Source organism: Rhinoderma darwinii, chromosome 11 (assembly GCF_050947455.1).
Source record: "Rhinoderma darwinii isolate aRhiDar2 chromosome 11, aRhiDar2.hap1, whole genome shotgun sequence".
Taxonomy (NCBI): domain Eukaryota; kingdom Metazoa; phylum Chordata; class Amphibia; order Anura; family Rhinodermatidae; genus Rhinoderma; species Rhinoderma darwinii.
In genome coordinates, this window is record NC_134697.1 from 19902489 (window position 1) to 19922242 (window position 19754).

The following is a 19754-nucleotide window of genomic DNA, read 5'->3' on the forward strand; positions in this document are numbered from 1 at the left end:
TTCGGAGCAAATGGACTTCTACTGAGCACTACCGGGAGCCAACCTTAAGGGTAAATTATATTATGCAAGGAATTACTGTACATCACAATGAGCCTGGGATACCTTATGTGCCGCCTCAGTGTTTAGAAATGTAAATGTAATGTCTATTAAATGCAAACTATACAACTGCATAAAGAGGGTACCGCTAGTGCTGCTTTTAATGAAAACACCAGTCAAAACAGAAAAAGATTTGGCATCACAAAGGCTGGTTGTACATTAGGCACCACAATGTAATCTCTTGCCACGCAGCAGTTTTGCTAACTTTTCCTTGGGCACACTACTTTCTGGAGTTACTATACCCATGTGCTACTTACTAGCATAGTTGGCAGACTCCAGAGTAGCTTGTCATCGTGTTGCCCATGTCCTACCATCCCATTCTCCTATATACATTTGTATATGTGTATTTGGAGCGCAACTAATACTGCCATACAGTGCTCAAATACTTCTATACACTGTCCATATAATGATAGATATTGTAGATAGATATTGTAGATAGATATGTGATAGATAGATACTGTAGATTCATAGATACTGTAGATAGATACTGTAGATAGATAGATGCAATAGATAAGATAGATACTGTAGATCGATAGATAGATCGATAGATCGATAGATAGATAGATAGATAGATAGATAGATACTGTAGATAGATGGATACTATATATAGATAAGAGATACGATAACGATAGATACTGTAGATAGATAGATAGATAGATAGATAGATAGATAGATAGATAGATAGATAGATATTGTAGATAGATAGATAGATATTGTAGATAGATAGATAGATGGATGGATGGATGGATGGATAGACAGATAGATAGATAGATAGATAGATAGATAGATAGATAGATAGATAGATAGATAGATAGATAGATAGATAGATAGATAGATATTGTAGATAGATAGATAGATATTGTAGATAGATAGATAGATAGATAGATAGATATGATAGATGGATGGATGGATGGATGGATAGATAGATATTGTAGATAGATAGATTTATTCATCCCCAACAGGTAAAATGATTGTGTTACAGCATTACGTAATCACATAAAAAACACAATACAATAAACATAAAAACATTAAATCATGACATAAAAAGACAATAATACAATAAATAAAATGTACCTGCCTACAGCAGAAACACCAGCAATACTTGTCCTTCTATGTGTAATATTAATGATTCCCACATTCATCTCTCCCTGCCAATGATTTATTGTAGAGGCCTATGGCAGTTTGCAACGTAACTGTACAGATCTCTGGCTAAAAGTGCTGCGCTGTGCCTCATCCACCTCAAAAAATGGATGAGAGTGTCAATGCAACCCTCTTCTCCCACTCTTCACACACTGATAGCAACACCACAGAAGAAATGCCTCCCGACCTGACCCCCTTAGACTTTTATCTTTGGGGTCATCTGAAGGCAATTGTCTATGCTGTGAAGATACGAGATGTGCAGCAACTGAAACTACGGATACTGGAAGCCTGTGCTAGCATTTCTTCTGCGGTGTTGCTATCAGTGTGTGAAGAGTGGGAGAAGAGGGTTGCATTGACAATCCAACACAATGGGCAGCACTTTGAACACATTTTATAAGTGGTCAGAAACTTGTAAATAACTCATGAAAGAATAAAGTAACGTTAAAACCAAGCACACCATTGTTTTTCTTGTGAAATTCTCGATAAGTTTGATGTGTCACATGACCCTCTTCCCATTGAAAAAACTAAAGTTGGATACAAAATGGCAGACTTGAAAATGGCCGCCATGGTCAACACCCAGCTTGAAAAGTTTCCCCCCTCCCATATACTAATGTGCCACAAACAGGAAGTTAATATCACCAACCATTCCCATTTTATTTAGGTGTATCCATATAAATGGCCCACCCTGTACATTTGTACCCCAATCAAGCTTCCGGTCAATATGGGCACTAAGTACTGTCCACACTCTCCACACCATGGCCACCTATAACCACTGGAGTGATATCCCTACTCTTCCTGTCCAAATCAATCATCATTTCTTTTGTCTTTCGAACGTTCAAAATAATGTCGTTGGCTGCGCTCCACTCAATTCTCCACCAACTGTTCATTGCCGTCCCGTACACATCCGATCACCACAGTGTCGCCAGAAAACTTCTGAAGATGAAGAGGACAAGTTTCCGTACAATATCGGAAATGAGGTGTACATACGCCCCAATGTTTTACTCAACAAACTATCAGACATGCAGTCTCCAATGCGCACTGAGGTCTCGCCGTCAGATAATCCACTTGATCATTGGCAACCTGATGTTCATTTCCAAATTTTCCTGCAACCAATGTGGGCATACAGAGCTCAATACCAACATACAATACATACAACACACACAAATGTACTATGGCTTTATTAAAGTCAAACATTCTGTTCTGATGGTCAAAATTCTGTGCTGAATAATGTTATAATGTACCTATAAAGGGGAGCTCTGTTTTTCTAACTTAAATGATATAATTCTGGCTACCTGCAGCCACCACTAGAGGGAGCTATCTGCATATAAATTTATACACTTAGTATTTAACTCAATAGGAGATGTATTTATCTGTATGCAGTTAACTCCTTCCAGTGGCATCTGCAAGTAGTAGTAGTGTCGTGGCAAGTGGGGGAAAGCTGGTCAAAGATATAAGATAGCTGTCGGACAAATGATCGCTCTTCAAGCAGTTGCTGACTCAGCTTGGTCAAACTGGCGTGCTATTTTTCTACAAGGAGGGAGATAAGTGGCTTTTAGACACCTCTGGTGCTGCTTATCTTGGGGACACAGAAGGATCAGACAGCAATCCAGCCTGTTCTTTCCTCCTATTATTTATTCGATTTGACCCATATCACTTCAGTCTTTTATACCTACATTTCCCTGACCCTAGATGTGAGCCCTAGTTGATGCCCTAAAATAAAAGGGTCTGCCTGGTGATCGTATATATAAAATCACTAAGTAAATCCCGTAGCTGCACTTTTCCAGGAAAATCTGATCAGTAAAATTTTCCATTTTTCAGCATCACTAGATATTTGGTGAGATGCATCATAGAAACCAAATAACCCAGAAGTGTCTGATATTCTGCAGTAATTCCAGGAACACTTAAGAAGATATTACCCAATTTCCCCGCAGCGCAGCCCGATGCAGGAAGTTCTTGCAGGGATTGTCACCAGTTATATTTTATGACTGCAGCGTGCCGCACACTGAACGAGAGCTATAGGAACGGATCTGAGTGTTCTAGGAAATGACCATCGTAAGGCTGAACGCCACAATACAAGTACCACATGTGTTTTGTTGTACCCCCACGTTCAGAAATCTTAAGGGCGTTTTATAAAAATGCTAAAACTATAGAAAGAAATACATATAAGGTATTGCCGAAATCGTAATTGTCTGTAGATTAAAGAGAACATATCATTTATACCGCACGATGAATGTTGTAAACAAAAATGATGGGAGATTTGCTTTTTTTTTTTTTTTTTTAATTCCCCATAAAATAACCCTCATTCAATAAGTTTATGCAAACCAAAATGGTGCCATTGAAAATTAGAACTCGTACCACATAATACAAGATCACATACGGCAACCTTGCCGAAAAAATAAAACGTTATACCTGTCATTTTTTTTCCCATAAAACATGCTTTTATATTGCAAAACCTAAAAGAACATATTCAGTATCACTGCAATTGTATCGACATTTATACCACTTGGTAAATAGCATAAAAAATGGTGGAATTTCTGTTTTTTTCCCCCTTAACCCCAAATATTAATAAAAATGTTAAAAAATTTATTATATCCATCCTGAAATCATCCCGAAATATTGTGAATAAAAAATACTAGTTCCGCAAAAGAAACAAGCCCATCTTATGGCTCTATCAACGGGAATATAAAAAAAAAGTTGCGGAATGCCACGATGAAAATTTTACAAAATTGCTCCGTCCTGAAGTTTCAAAATAGGTCGCAATCTTAAGAAGTTAAAGATCGTCTTATTTCTTCTCCCTTTCCTCCCACAGAGACCGACAGTATCTTTCCTCTTCATAATGATCATGTGATCCCCTCCCCAAAACATCCTTACTTCTCAAAGATACATATGGGCTACTAGATGAAGGATGGGAGGTACCCCAGGGGGACCTGACCATTGTATTTTATGGGGCCCAAATGGCATCACTGTTGGGAGGTACAGTAAGATCCCATATCAGCGTTTCATGGCTCCATAAAACTCGGAGTTTGTACATAACTATAATACGGCCGTGTGCGCGAGCCCTTCTATAACGTAAACTTGTCAGTGAGGAAATCGAGAAGTGGGCACTCAGCAGGTTCTGCTCCACAACAGCCATCACTTCACTGTCTTTTTATGCCGTGCGGGGGAATATTTCGGCACCTCATAAATAAGTAATGATCATTCTCTTATTCTGTAGACTAAATCACTGAAGGAAAATGTAGATTAAACCGACTTTTGATGCTTTAATGCATAGATTCCGGTTTCTGTCCCGTTATGAATGCTCAATGAAGAGAAGTTTGGATAAAACCTGATTGTTTTTCACGATCACAAAACTTTGGAATTGCTGAAATATACATTTATGTGACATTTCTTTCTTCTTTCTCTACAGAAGTCACAACTGGTTTGTTTTTTGGGGGAATATATTGGTAGTTTATGTAATATTGCATTGATCTACAGCTTTAAAGCGTCACAATCCCTCCTAAGGCAGCGGTGGATGTGTACGAGATTAGAGTCCACTTTGTTCTTTTTTGTTAGAAGGGGTCCTTGATGATAAACTGATCACAAGGGTCCTGGGACTCCCAACAAATATCAGTAATATGTGGGGGAACCCAGCAGTAAATGTTCAATTTCCCTGGAGCGCCTCCAGAGGAGAAATGCAGCATTACACAATTCCTATAGAAATCAATGGTCTTTCTGTGTAATGCACGGACATGCCAGGTCACCCAGAGAGAGAGAGAGAGAGACATTCCCTTTATATCCACTCTCTGCTAATAGATGGAGGACCCCCTGTTTTAACTTAGAATTCGCTAATTGGGTATGTAAAAATGGGTTTTCATTCTAGGAATCCCTGAGAGTCCCAGCTCATGGTTACCTACTGATTTTAACCTCTGACTTGTCTTTATGACACATAAAAATGAATAGCGGGACAATACTTCTAGCCGTCAATGACTGCTGCTTGAAATAAATGATGCCACTGGCCAGGTCAATCAAAATTTGCAGGCTGATTTTATTAAGGAGGACACGTCAGCTCTCTTCAATTAGTAAATACTTGTATTCCTCATTAAAAAAAAAAGGGCATCTTTTCTTAGAACTCTACGTTGTACCGCTCCTCTGTTATTCCTCCTGGAAATTTATGAATACATTAACTACTGGGAGTTACCATTCACCTTGTCAATGGAATGTGTCCCTACACAGTCTGATATTGTAAGAGAGGATTGGACACTGTCAGGCTTTGAAGGGCCACACGCTATTGACAAAGGGAATGGCAGCACCCAGTAGACAATTTATACACACATTTCCAGGAGGAACAACAGAGGAATGGAACGCAGAACGGCTGTAAATGTCAACATCCCATTCCTGCAATATGCAAATAAAAAGAAAAGGTGTTTTTTTTACTAGATGGTGAGCGCCGTGGAATTTTTCTCTTCACGATTTATAATTTAAATGCACTTTCCCATCACAGACATTTATGGCATATTACTTCCCCACTGAATCCAAGTACATGAGTTCCTAGTCTTTCCATTATAATCAATGGTATATAGCAAAACAGCCAACTCACGTAGACTATCATTGAGAATGACACGCATGCATGCCCACTGCTCTACCAGGGATGGGGCATCCCACCGATCACACATATTAGGATATGAGAATATCAGCACGGGTCTTTCAGCCATAATACTGAGGTTATAATTCGGCCTTATTTTGGCCATGTTAGCACATACCTGTATGCTTCGGAGGGATGGTTTTGCTGGAAGTAGTAGAGCGGGCACATTCTTCTGGATGGGTTGAGGTGGACGTTGTGGCTGGCGGTGGACATTGTGCTCAGGGGATTCAAGTATTCCTACTGGATAACTAATGTCAACGTGTTGATAACGCGGCAATCGGTGTGGTTTCCCATCCTGCAGATGATATAGTTATTTTTTGTAACCAGAAAAAGAATGATTCTCCAGGAGCATAAATAGAATAAAGTGTCCCTAAAGTCCCTGTTCTAAAGTAAAACTGGGGGAAATCTATCAAACTGGTGCAGAGGAAATGTGGCGCAGTCGCCAATAGCAACCAATTAAGTTGGAACCTTAAGTTAAAAATATATCTGAAAAATGAAGCTGAAATTTTATATTGCAGACGGACAATATCACATGTAATTTTATTATGACTCCATGGGGAGAAAAATCCCAAACATATAGGGCGTGCTTTATACAATAATCTGCTACAGATATTTGGCACTACATGTGAAGGGGGTTCGTAATACCATATTCACTTGTAGTGTAATGTACTTTAAGGATTTGCGGTGTGGATTCCGCAACTAAAAATCTGCAACATATAAACTGTGTATAAATGTAGCATAATCCCGCAGATCCACAGTGATAAAAACCTGTAAAATGCTGTGCGTTATCACCGGTAATATTATTCTATTGTGGAGCGTATGACAATGCATGTCTACATTTTGCGTTCACAAAAAAATCTGACAATGCTGTGGTGTGTACAGATGTGCCCAACCTTACCTTTGACTCCAATTTCTCATGAAACCATTTCAATACAATATCGCGACATGATAGCAAAACTCGTGACAGGCTGCAATTCATATCACAACCACTGGGTGGCCACATAGACACACATAGCATAGACATCTTGTGACAGAGGATCGCAAAACTTTTTTTTTTTTTTTTTTTTTAAAGCTGGTCATCTTGTGCCACACATCTCTGGATATGTTTAGATAAGAGGAAAGGTAAGGCAGGACATATGTATTATCGCTATGGAGCCAGGGTCTAATGTGAAAGGTGTAAGATTTAATCATGCCAATAGAAAGAATGCAAATGATCCTAAGGTTATCCACAAGTTGCAGACATTATGGCAAAATCCGCAACATGTGAATACACGAACATGCAATATGCTACAATCATTTTTTTATTCATTCTTTTTTAAGTGAAAATTGTGGCAATAACCGAGCCCAAAAAAACACGACTCCTGTAAATACACCTTTATTGGTTATCTCTGCTCTGTCAATTCCAGATTATCACCAGTACCAGCATCAGACTATTGGACGCAGATAGGATCCACTTGACCATGAATATAATGCTTCCAGCAGTGCATTCAGTTGATTTTGATGGACTGTCACTTGGATATTACACGACACATGGCAGCAATAAGTATGGAGGTCACACTCACCTCCTGGACCTGCAAGGACTTGCTCAGCAGTTGTTTGCACAGCTTTGTGCTATATTCTTCATTAGCTTCATTTGAGCAGCCCGGTCTTGATGGACTCGCTGACCTGCAATATAAATAATTGAATACGACAAAGAAGAACTTCACTCATGAGTGACACTGTGAAGGGTCTCTTCATTTTTATTCACCATAGCAAACAACGGCAGTAAAAATGATCAAATACTCTTGTAGGACTGAAAATAAATATAGATTTTTTTGGAAGCCAGTAGCCTGGTAAATTGGCTTCTGCAATCTGTGGCAAAGTGTCTTTTATAACACACAAGAGACCGTTCTAATGAATGGAAGGCCTGGCCAATAATGGTCTCAAATATGGAGGCCACAGTTCAGTTGACCAGGTTTCGATCAAGGGTTAGCCAGATACCTGCAAATTCTTAACCACAAGCTGGAGCCGTAGAAAAAAAATCTGTCAGTCTTATTTTTTGTAGTATTTTTGGACAATTTGCTTTGCAGAAAAAAATGGAATGTAACGTGGCAGGTCATTTGTTGCATTTTATATTAGAGAAGACGTGGTGATCTTGGTTTAGATTTGTCTAAACATTTTAGATGCATTTCACACAAGTGCACACGCTATACGCCATTCTTTTCAGTAAAAATGCCCCAAATTATGTGGACTTCTACTCTCATATAGGATTTTCGAACCAAGCTTTGAAATATTACCAGCCACAGACAGGGGGTGTACATAATGATGTTGGGGCCCAATTGCAAAGATTACAATGGGCACTCCTCCTGTGCTGGTTAACCCCACCACACCTCTATCCACCGGGGACAGGAGGATTTGGTGCATGTTTACCCCTTTATTATGAACCTTGGGTTAATCTCTTTGCTCACATTTTTCAAATTTACCCATCCAGGTCATATAATCTGGCTTTTCTAGGTGAAAACCAACATGACGGTCACGACAGTTCCCATAATAGTTATAGAGGAGGGAGATACAGACAGCACATCCGAAAAGGGAACTTTTTCTTTAATTCACCCATGCGACGTTTCAGCTCCTCAGAGCCTTTCTCAAGCATAGTTGTCACTCTGCATCCCCAGACATTTGAATGACAATTTGTCTGGTTATATAAAAGTATGTCCCAACCCTACTTTGCTACATAACTAGGCGGATTTGACATTCACGAGACTTGAAAAGCTGGGTGACGACACCTATAGGGGTTGTAATGCCTACCTTATATAGTTGATGGTGTGGAAGACTGAGAAGAACATGAAAATACAAAATTTAGTTGCTTAAGAACTTGACAAAAGAGAATGACTCGGCTTTGGACAAATCTTTTTGTCACAGCCGATTGCAGCATGTTCTGATGCAGGGTGTTACGATCATTTGTAATCTGTTGGGAGAACCCAGCAGCAATTTTTAAGTTTCCCTGCAGCGCCTACAGAGGAGAAATTAAATATTACACAGTACTTGCTGAAATCAATTATCTGTCCGTGTAATGCATAGATGTGCCAGGTATTCCAGAGTGAGGGAAGTTGCTTGTACCCACTCTCTGTACTGGTTAATAAATGAATAGGGGACCCCATCTATTAAAGGGGTTTTCCACTACTCGACAACTGATGACATATCCACCGGTACTCAATTGAATAGTAGCAGCTCAGCCGTTATTCTGTGACAGAAGCAATCTGCTTTCGTCATGGATGTCCGGTGTCCTGAGGCAGCCGGAGCAGCTGATCGGTGCGGGGTCCGGGTGTAGGACACGCACTGATCATATACTTATGACCTATCCGGTGGATATCCGGTCATCAGCTGTCCGGTAGTGGATAATTCCTTAATAGGGTATAAGAAATTGGGTTTCCTAACCAGACAACCCCTCTAGGTTAAAATAAACTTTAAAATATTTCTATATAAAAGGTAATTTGCATATTCTGTAATGGAGCTTGCAACAAACCATCGTATTTCTTCCACCACGTCTGAACTCACCCTTTAACTAAAGAGAAACTAATTATTCCACGTAATTTCAAATGATATTACAGAGGATATCTTACAGCTCACATCTTTAGAAGAAGATTTGTGCCCCTGCAGGACAATGACCCATTGTCTACAACTAAAGTGCCGGTGCCACTGACCTACAAAACTGAAGTATAACAAGACCAATGTCCTAGAGCAGAAAACTGAGTACTGAGGCCTCAACATCACTGAGATCCCGTAGGATCTTCTAAAAAGTTAATATATTTAGGTTATTGCTGTCAACCAGCACGAAGGAATTGCAGTGTTCAGAAATGTAAAGCTGGTAGAGAAGGGGCGTAGCTACAGGTAGTGCAGAGGTAGCAGTCGCCCAAGGGGCCCCTCTTCCACATAGGATGACACCAATGGCACATGGTAGGTAGGGGGCTCTGTTAAAGATTCCCGGGATTCCATATAAGCATCAAGGACTCAGCAGGACAGTCCCACTGTCCAGGGACATCTTCTGTCCCAGCAGAATTGATCTATCATGGATCATTACATTTGAGACAATAACTTGTGCAAATTGACACATGTACAGGAAGTTACAAGTTAACTTCCTTCCGGTCTTCAGTCGGCACTACACATACTGTACCTTCTCCACGATCCCGCCATTTCTGCCACAGGAAGGAAGTTCAAGTCTAACTTCCTTCCTGTGGCAGAAATGTCAGGATCATGAAGAAGGTACAGTATGTGTAGTGCCGACTGGGGGACCGAAGACACCGTGGCTGATACTGGGGGGTAATGTAGCTGGCACTGGCTGTGCTATTCCCTCCCTTGGCAGGGATATCAACAATTGTGGTGAGGCCCAGCCATCACTATGGGGTGACTGGTAAGGACCCAGAAAAAAACATTTGAGAAGCCCCGTTCTAGACAAGTATCATAAATTAAATCTGCTGCATTCTCTAAAATGTAAGGCTTGGAGAACATCTATATTCTAACTGACCAAACGCAAGGGAGGCTAAAGCTGCCTGTGGACACTAGATATTAGCTGGAGGAGATCCTGCAAATGGGTCCAATGATGGAAAGAAAAAAATATTGGGTTGTGGAAATTTACTGTTTGCCCCAAGACTTGTGGAAGGAGAATTTAGCAGCCATTCATCTCAATTCTTGCTCCAAAAAAGTCTGCCAACCATTTATTTCTATTTCTTTTATATCGCCAACATAATCTGCAGTGTTGTACAGAAATGGTCACCATTCAGATTGGTCACTGTCCACAATCTCATTTCGCATACACGCTAGGGTTCATTTCATAGGAAGCTAATTAACCTTTGTTAACCAATGTTTTTGGAGTGTGGAAGGCAGCCAGAATACTGAGACGAAACCAACGAAAACACGGGCAGAACATACAAATTCCATGTAAATGTTGGGTCAGATTTGAATCCGGGACCCCAGTGCTGCAAGGCAACAGTGTGGACCACTAAGCCACTGTGCTGCCCAGTTATTTTGGTCTATGGACAACTTTACACTTTTCGTGTCCTTTTTAAGTAGAGGCTTTGGAACTTCCACCATAGACGTGTATTATGGGCCCGTGGGCACTACATGGGCTTCTTTATGGTACCGCCATGAGGCACTGTATTCATCACTTGAAGCAATATTTCTTGGATAAAATAAAAAACGTGTGTTTGAACAGGACTGGGTCAGGATAGGTTTTAAGCCACCAAATGTAAGCAATTCAATTAACGTACACCAGGGAAGATCTATATTTTTTTGTGTATTAATTACTAAAAATTTTGAAGAATGCAAAAGGTGAAAAGTAGCAGAAGATAGAATGGACAGAGGTGTAGATATAGAGGGTGTAAAGGTAGCAGTCACACCCTTGTCCTGGTGCCTGAAGGGGCTCAAAGGTCCCTGTTACACATAAGAGACCAGTATTATAAATGGCACATGGTAGGTGGGGGGCCCTGTAACAAATTTTGCATTGGGGTCCAGGAGCTTCAAGTTCCGCCTGGAGAAACCACAATTTGTATCTGTTTGTATGCACATATAAGCCTTCATATTGAAACAGAGCAGTATTTTCACATATTTTTGCCTGCCTTCAGTGCAAATAAAGAAAACAAATAGCAGTTTACTGTACTTTTGAAGGAGAAGAATCACCTCTTACGAGAAAACCTGTCATAACATATGTCGCGTCTCGCTGAATAAAATGTGCCTAAAAGTCTGCCTTCTGTGCTATCTCCTCAAATCCTATTGTAATTTAATTATTACTTGTCACATCTGCCAGCACACCCGCGTGCACGGAGCCTGTATGGCGGCACATGAATACATGCCAACAGTCCCAATTTTGGTGGGTCTATGCTGTGAAATGGAACACAGATGGGCTGGAGTTGATGAAAATTTGCAAAAAAGTGGACATTTCCTGTCATGTTTGAGATGCTCTTAGGCGCTACAGGGGTGGAGTTTTAAATGGTTTGGGTGATTTAAATGTCGATGAGTATACACATGGAGTCCTTTACGGTTCTGTGTCATGGATCCACAGACCAGTATAGGCCAAAACCTTGTCACCTGGGGGGTCATCTGGAAGGTGGCTTGCCGTTAATGTTTACAGAGGAACGGGGCTGCTGTAAACATTAAGAAAAGAGGGGGCGGTACTTGTGAGACTATTGGAGAAGTGGGGGAGGGGGAAGTGCTGTGACTAACAAGTTCTTTGTGCCAGATCTATTCTGACGACAGGGGTGAGGGCAAAACCTCAAGTGACACGTAAGGCCAGGTGCGTACATCCCTGGTTATAGAGTAGACCAGGCCCTACAATATGTCACTGGCTCTTAAGTTTCAAAGATTGCTACTAAATCCAGCATATATTAGTCCAGGCCTGTCGTAGACACTCTGTGTGCCGCTGTAAAAGCAAGGCTTTGTAACATGGCCTTCGTTGAATCTTGCCACCATTTTTTCGTCTCATGATTTGTGTAAGAATCCATTAAAAAACAAACTCTGTATAATATCGGAGGCACATTACGGTCCCACATATTTCTATGTGTGCCATATTACACAGATTCATAATATGGCCAGGAGCAAGAGGCCTAATACTTTCAATCGACCAATAGCAATCCAACTAAGACGAACAATCTGCTTTGCAACATAATAATTGTGGAAGGATGCATCCAATATGGCTACTTACCTTAATTTTTTTATGGTGGTCTTCTTATTTGCAAAGATCAAACTAAATACAGTCCTTCTTTTGAGGTATATGATGAAGCCAGCAGCTGTTATGAATAAGACGGTCACCAACACTCCGGCAACTAAACTTCTGTTATCTGTGAAACAAATGATAGATACTCATTAATATACGGGTGTTTCTAAAAATGTACGGTCCATCCTACTGACTGGATATAGAAGGATGAAGATAGTCGTACATCTTCTGAGCAGGTAATTGGACCATAGTTTGGTATCAACAGCCATGGTCGCTTCCAGTTTGTGTTTGGGCATCAGAGTCACAGAGGGTCTCCTGCCTACCCCTTTATGAACCCTTACATCCACCCAGGTCTACCACTGGTAAAAATATGATCAGGAACAATAGGCTTAATAACGGGCATATCCATAAATGTGGTCTAAAGAAAATCATTAGTCTATATGTGAACAATTGGAATGCATCATTTGGAGCAAGGGAATAGCTTTAGGAGGAGAAGGGGTAGAAGTCGCAACCGGGCCCTGAGTGTGTTCAAAGGTCTTATAAGACGACACCAGTATTATAAATGTCACATAGTAGACAAAGGGCTCTGTTACAGATTTTTCATTGGAGTCCTAACATGGTACAAAAGTCATATACCTGAAAATCTCATAGGTCCACTATCCACACTGCCACCATAACCTGGCTTGTCACAATATGGAGGTGCCCATTCAGCTTCACAATGACAATTCTTCTTATTATTGCAAACCTTGAAAATGCCCAAAAAAAATAATTAATTATAGCTAAATATAGGACTATTAATGCATCAAACAGAACTGAAAATGAATTGATCCTAATGCCTTTTTTTTTTTAGACATGTAAGCCACCATACAATGCATACCCCTTTTAGGGTACTGTATCTTCAAGAGATAAGACAATGGGTGAGAGACCTGCATCATGCACGGCATCAGTGATCGTCAGACTGGAGAACGTGTGCGGGACAAGCAATCTGGGACCAATCACTTCTGCCGGGACAGGTTTGGGCAGACCGAGGACTGTCCCACTAGTTCCAGGACACACGAAAGGTACAATATGGAGTACCACTGTGTGCCACATTCTTGAGCATGCTGTTGTTGGAGGTGGAGGTGCTTCTTTGTAGTTCTGTCCGTCCAGCTCTACCAAATACTGTTTTGGTAGTGGAGCAAGCCATACAACGTTTGGAGCTCCGCTAGTCACCATCTTCAGATAATGTTCACAAGACATGTATAAGCCCATGGGCATATGGACAGGAACTGTAACGTCCCATTCGTGCCCCCTTGTTATATATTGCCTCAACACTATTTTAGTGGTCTGCAACGTGTAGCTGTCAAGCTGTTGGGAAACTATAACTCTCATCATGTCCGGCCACCTGCATTCTGGGAGTAATTTTGCATTAGCTGGGCAGGTACAAGTTGGTTGTATTCCTCTTCTGGGTCTGTAAATGGTGATATATTAAGTTCTGTTCTCGGATGCTTCCAACATTATTATGTAGCACTGGACAAAGTTTAATAATTCTTCAACTTTTAGACTTTTCTACCGGTTATCTGTTGGCGTCCTGTAATGTTATATCATTGAAATGTTAATGAAAATTTGCTCAAGAAAATGAAACTAGCTAAGAATTTCATGATTGTTTAATTTAAAACCCATATATAATAAAGTCTATCATTGTGCTGCAAATATCTCATTTTCTCTTTTGTGAAGTTGAGCAAATCACAAGACGGCCATTACATTTCATACATTGGCGGATATATACTGTGTTGGGACAGTTCAAGGTTTTAAGCGGCAATTCCACCATCATGCCAAGTTCCTGAGGTGTAGACTGTGTAGTGTGGACGTACCATGCTGACCACATCAGAACAGTTGTCGCTACTTATATCCTACATAGGAGCACACTGATAGTCCCAGATAGACATGGTCAAACTGATTCACCAGATACTAAATTGGCAGCAGATCTGAGTGATTCGCATGTGGAACCAGTGGAAACGAAAACGTTTACATTTTTCCTCATCTCTAGTTCCATCTTTGAGCATTGAAAAGCCTCATCTCAAATATGGTAATTTTGGGCTCCACACTGTAAAAAGGATATAGGAATACTAGAGAAGGGTGCTAAATTAATACATAGGATGGAAGGTCACTCTTAATATGAAAGGCTAGAAAAATTGGTCTGGTTCACCCCATGAAAACGACATGTTTAACATGAATAAATATATACAAGGACATTACAAAGACTTAGTACAGGAACTGTACAAAGAACCAGGGGACATCATTTAATTGTGGAGAAAAGTTGGTTTCATTATCAATATACGAAAGGGTTCTTTACAGTAAGAGCAGATTACCACTGGAAGTAGTAATGGAAGCGAATAGGTTCAGGCTATATTTACAGGTGACGGTTTTGGCAGCAAATTTGCACAAGCTGCAACCAAAAAAATTCACAGTAACTGGAAGTGTAAATGCACCTCCTACATGGGTAATTTTGAGCGTGGTTTTGGGGGCAAGACTTCACATTAAGTGTGGTGTCTGAGCCTCAAACAGACAATGACTCTCTGTAACTCAGTCAGTATGCTCCTCCGACCTCCGCTCTTAATTCTTGGGGCTGCACTAGCAGGTGCATATGTCCTGCCGCTGAATGCGAGTGTCTCGGACTCTCTTCTGCCATGTCCACTTTAATCTCCTGCCTGTGCCAATCTCAAACTTGACCTAGTCCTGACGCTGCTGACGTTTCTAGGTCTAGGCGGCTTTGGAAAGGAGGCATATCCAATCCTAATAGTAAGTAACCTGACTGCGCACGTCTCAATATTCAAAAATACTGGCCTTTACTTTACTTGTAACGGTCTCTCAGTATAAATGCTGGCTGGGGTGGTGTTTACCGGTCAGGTGGTAACCCTATGGGTAACAGATGCTGAGTGACAACCATTAATGGCTGCCATCGCAGTCTACATAGGGGTTGGCAGACCGTTTCACAGATTCTGAGGGACCACCCTCCATCTATACAGAACATGTTTAAGCCCCCTTATGATTGCATCATAATCTTAGTTGTTAGAATTGCACGCACAGGACATACACTGTAATCTATAAGGTCGAATAATCTATAGGGTCTAACCTATAAGACAAAAATCCAGCTCCAAATGGGGTTGCCTTCTGTTGGGCCTATGGGACCTATTATTGTAATAGAACCTGGGCCCACCGGAGGATGTTTTTGTCTGAGTCGGTTTTGATATTCAGAGACAGACTTCTCACTAGAGGATAACTCAGGGACATATATTTCCATGTATTTTTTTTTGTCTCTATAACTTATCATTCCTAGAGTAATTTAATACACAACATGTCTCATTTAACTTTGCGTCTTTCCTATTACAATAGGTTCTCGTTATTTATCACCGCTCTCTTTGCTAGGGTTTAGCATTTATGCAAAAAGAACATCTAACAGGCGACTAAAATATGTATTTCTACCGCATACTGTACGTGTCATGATGAGAAATTTGCTTCAAAGTCAACCAAGACAGAACTCGGTGTGGTGCTCACCTGCTCAGCATGTGGTCCCTGAAATGACTTTTAAGTTATTTTCTCAATGTTTATTTATTAGCTATGAGGAACAGGGTTTCTAGTTTTCTATTACTTCAGACTTGTTCAGCTATCCTGCTTAATCCTACATTTAATTTCCTACAAAAACATCAATCCTCATCTCCTCATATTTATGGCAGTGGGTGTATCAGGGTCGTATCAAAATGAAGGCCACTGGCCCAAAAAATTGGCGGTGGCCCCTCTACAATAGCAGTGTCATAGAATACGGGGTTCATTTCCGCTGGACATGCACTGATGTCAACACGATCTATCGATAATTTAATGAGGACGGCCGGTGTCTGTAGAGGGAAACAATGATCAACATGTTAAATTTTAACCTGCCTGATCATTTGTTTAACCGAGAGATAAGGAGCCAACAGGGTCTAGCAGCTGCTGATCTCCATTTTCCCTCCAAAATATATGCACCACTGGGTTTCTTCTAGTTAGTAGTCCAGACAGATGGACTATCAGAGCTCCATACAATGAGAGCACAGCTCTGATCTTAGTAATAAAAGCTGCACAATAAGGTCTTCAGTAATATTGACATACTAACATTTTATATTCTTTCTAATATTCTGATTGTAGGATCTGTTTTATTATAATTAGCAATAAAGTTTATATTCTATTGTTGGAGGTACAGATATCATTTTTTTTATACATTCATGAAGTGTCTGGGAAAAGCTGGACAGAACAGTGGCGGAGGCCCCGGGGCATGTGCCCCTTGTGCCCTCCTTATAATCTGGCCCTGGGCTTTATTTACCTTAGTACTGTATATATTATATTTGAGAGATTGTCTTCTAATGTTTACAAGTATGGTCATCAGCCTAATTGGCTACAGGTAGCGCTAGACCTGTAAATGTCCTAAACAGCCTAACTTGGAGCTCCTAGGCCCCAATGCAGAATCTCTACTCATTACCGGCCATCTACTATGTGGCAGAGGATCCCTTGGGTCACCTCGGGCATGACGACAACCTCTTCACCCTGTATAGTTACATCTCTCATCCTAAGATTTTAGAAAAAGCAACAGTTTTCTAATGAGGGAGTCTCAGGGTAAAGCTCAAGGTTTAGAAGACTTTCCTGTCTAATCTAATGGTGTCTCTCCATCATTTGTATGGCTACAGACTATGACAATACAAGTATAGTGTTCACCCCTTCAAAGACAGAACCATTGGCATTGGTTTAAAAACGATCTTTCCGTGGCCACCATATATTAAAGAAGTTTTGTCAGTTAAGACATTGAATGTATATCATTAAGATTGGTGGAGTTCCAACTGCTGTAATCCCCATTGATCGCTAGGATAAAGCGGCAGTTGCGGTAGGATTGCACCACGCCCTTTCGCTCCTGTTGGTTTCATGACTAGAGGGAAGTCAAGAGAAACCGAAAAGGTACATCGCTTTCCTAGCGCCACTGTCAGTATAACAATTGGCAGGGGTTACAGCGCTTTCACCCCCATTGACCGTACATAAATGGCATATCCTAGTGATATGTCATCAATGTCTTAAGCGAGATAAAGTATAATAAAATAATAGAATGCAAATATCAATTCAGTAGGAGATACCGTCTGAGTGATGGGTACAAATTAGAGATGCCAAAGACAGTGTGAGCCATAGGTAATTAACTAGACCTCGTTTAATTGTAGATAAGTAGATGGTGGGTGGAATCGGCAAAGTGGATGGGAGCATCCATCAAAGGTACACCCATTGGTCTAATGCATTTTGATGTTAATTTTGTGGATCGATGGAATTTACCGCTGCCAGAACCCCACAAATCAGATTTTTAAGAAATGTCCCAAAAGTCTATTATGTGACAACCCGTATTAAGAGGATGTTTAAAATTAAAAAACAAAACAAAGGTCTGCTTATTCAAGTGAATGGACTGTACAGCAAAACCAGACACAACCCAAGGACAATCCCTTTAATTGTCTAACATATATTTGGGTGGTTACTGACTTTTGACTCAAACTTAATGGAGCACATATCATAGTCAGAACATATGGCTGCTGTTGGGCCCGTTGGAGAGAAGGAGTAGCCATGGTAGGTCCCATAACCTTTCTCATAAGGTGGCGAGAACCTGTAAAAAACTCCCCTCTACAGACGAATTGCATTGTTAGCAAGCAAGATGGCGGGGATCTGTCCCAATGGTCATGAAAATGATGTAGTGGGGAAAACAAACATCAGGCCCTTTTGTCTAGGGTGGCACAACCCAGCACCATAATAGGGTGCCCAAGTTTTATTTTTACTATTGGGCACCCCACTTTTCTATGTACGCTCCTGCTCACCCTGCAGAGTACAACATGCTGAAGCTGCATTGCCCATCTCGGCACATACTCCTGTATGGTAGACTGAAGGGCATACACTGCCAAACAGATTTTTCTCCGGAGAATTAAAAGATAAGCAGTAGAAAAATGAAATGCAATCAATTCCATTCTGAAAGTGTAATTTCTTATCGGAGTCCACATTAGCAGTCTATGTAAATGATCATGTTGTGACAGCGCAAGTCCCTCCATTGTCACGTTATTTCAATGCTCGGCTCCAGTTAATCATTTGCTTATAATAGCTTGCCAAATTTATTAACTGAATACAGTCTGTGATTAAACGTACAAAGAAATACTCCTATCATTCAGCAGATGTCACTTTCCAAGAATCCGTCCATCCTGCCAAATAATCTAATAAACCTTGTCTGGAATACTTACTCCGTGTCCGTGGCATTTAACTGCACAGTCGTGGACGCCGAATACACTGATATTCTGACACCGGCGGTTTAGACAAATCTAAAGGGAAGGTAAAAAGCAATATAAATGTGATGTAATAAAAGACCAGAAATCCATTAATACACAATGGTATTGTCATTTGGTGAACAAGGTCTTCCTCCTTACAAGTTACACTAAGGGTCCTTTTACACCGGCCGTAACAACGAGCACCAATCAACGAGACAGCTTGTGGATCGGCAATCGTTGTTTCTTTCAGAACGAGCTATGAGAAGTAATGTACGGGGACGAGCGATCGCTACTATGATTGCTCGTCCCCATGCATTACCATCATGTCGGCAGCACCTCTCCTACAGGGAGATGTGCTGCAGACAACGATAATATTTTCTGCTGCATGAACGGTATGCTCAGCCGATAAACAAGCGTTTGCTCATTCATCGGCTGATCGTTTCCCTGTTTATGCAAGGCAATGATCGGGAACAAGCATTCATATGAGCGCTCATTTGCCCGATCATCGCCCTGTGTGAAAGGGACTTAAAGAGGTTTTTACAGGATATGTCATAAATGTCAGATAGATGCGGGTTCCCCCTCTGGAACCCGCACAAATCTCTAGAACGGGCCACCCTAATCCCCATTCCAGCCGACGCTAACTCCCGGCCACTTACTGATTACATGGTTGGGACATGGTCGGTTGTTACGAAATAGCGTAACTCGCTGAGCTACGCTGTGTCCGTAACTCCCATAGAACTGAATAGTAGTTACGGAAACAGCGTAGCATGCTACGTTACTTCCGTAACTGTAACTGCCATTCACTACTATGGGTTCCAGAGGTGGGACTCTTATCTATCTGACATTTATGACATATCCTGTGGATATGTCATAAATGTCCCTCATGGGAAAACTCCTTTAACCCAAGATTTTTTTT

At 40.9% G+C, this 19754-nt stretch overlaps 1 protein-coding gene across 1 annotated transcript in view; it reads right to left on the bottom strand.

The window, feature by feature from the left end:
• The window catches only part of ADAM12 (ADAM metallopeptidase domain 12), a 407169-nt gene that overhangs the window by 25586 nt on the left and 361829 nt on the right, over positions 1-19754 (bottom strand). Inside the window, exons 17-21 of the mRNA XM_075843108.1 lie at positions 18815-18892; positions 13182-13290; positions 12534-12669; positions 7420-7522; positions 5976-6152 (exon numbers count right to left, since the gene is read on the bottom strand). Of these exons, the coding sequence (XP_075699223.1) occupies positions 5976-6152; positions 7420-7522; positions 12534-12669; positions 13182-13290; positions 18815-18892 (603 nt within the window). The remainder of the gene's footprint in view (positions 1-5975; positions 6153-7419; positions 7523-12533; positions 12670-13181; positions 13291-18814; positions 18893-19754) is intronic.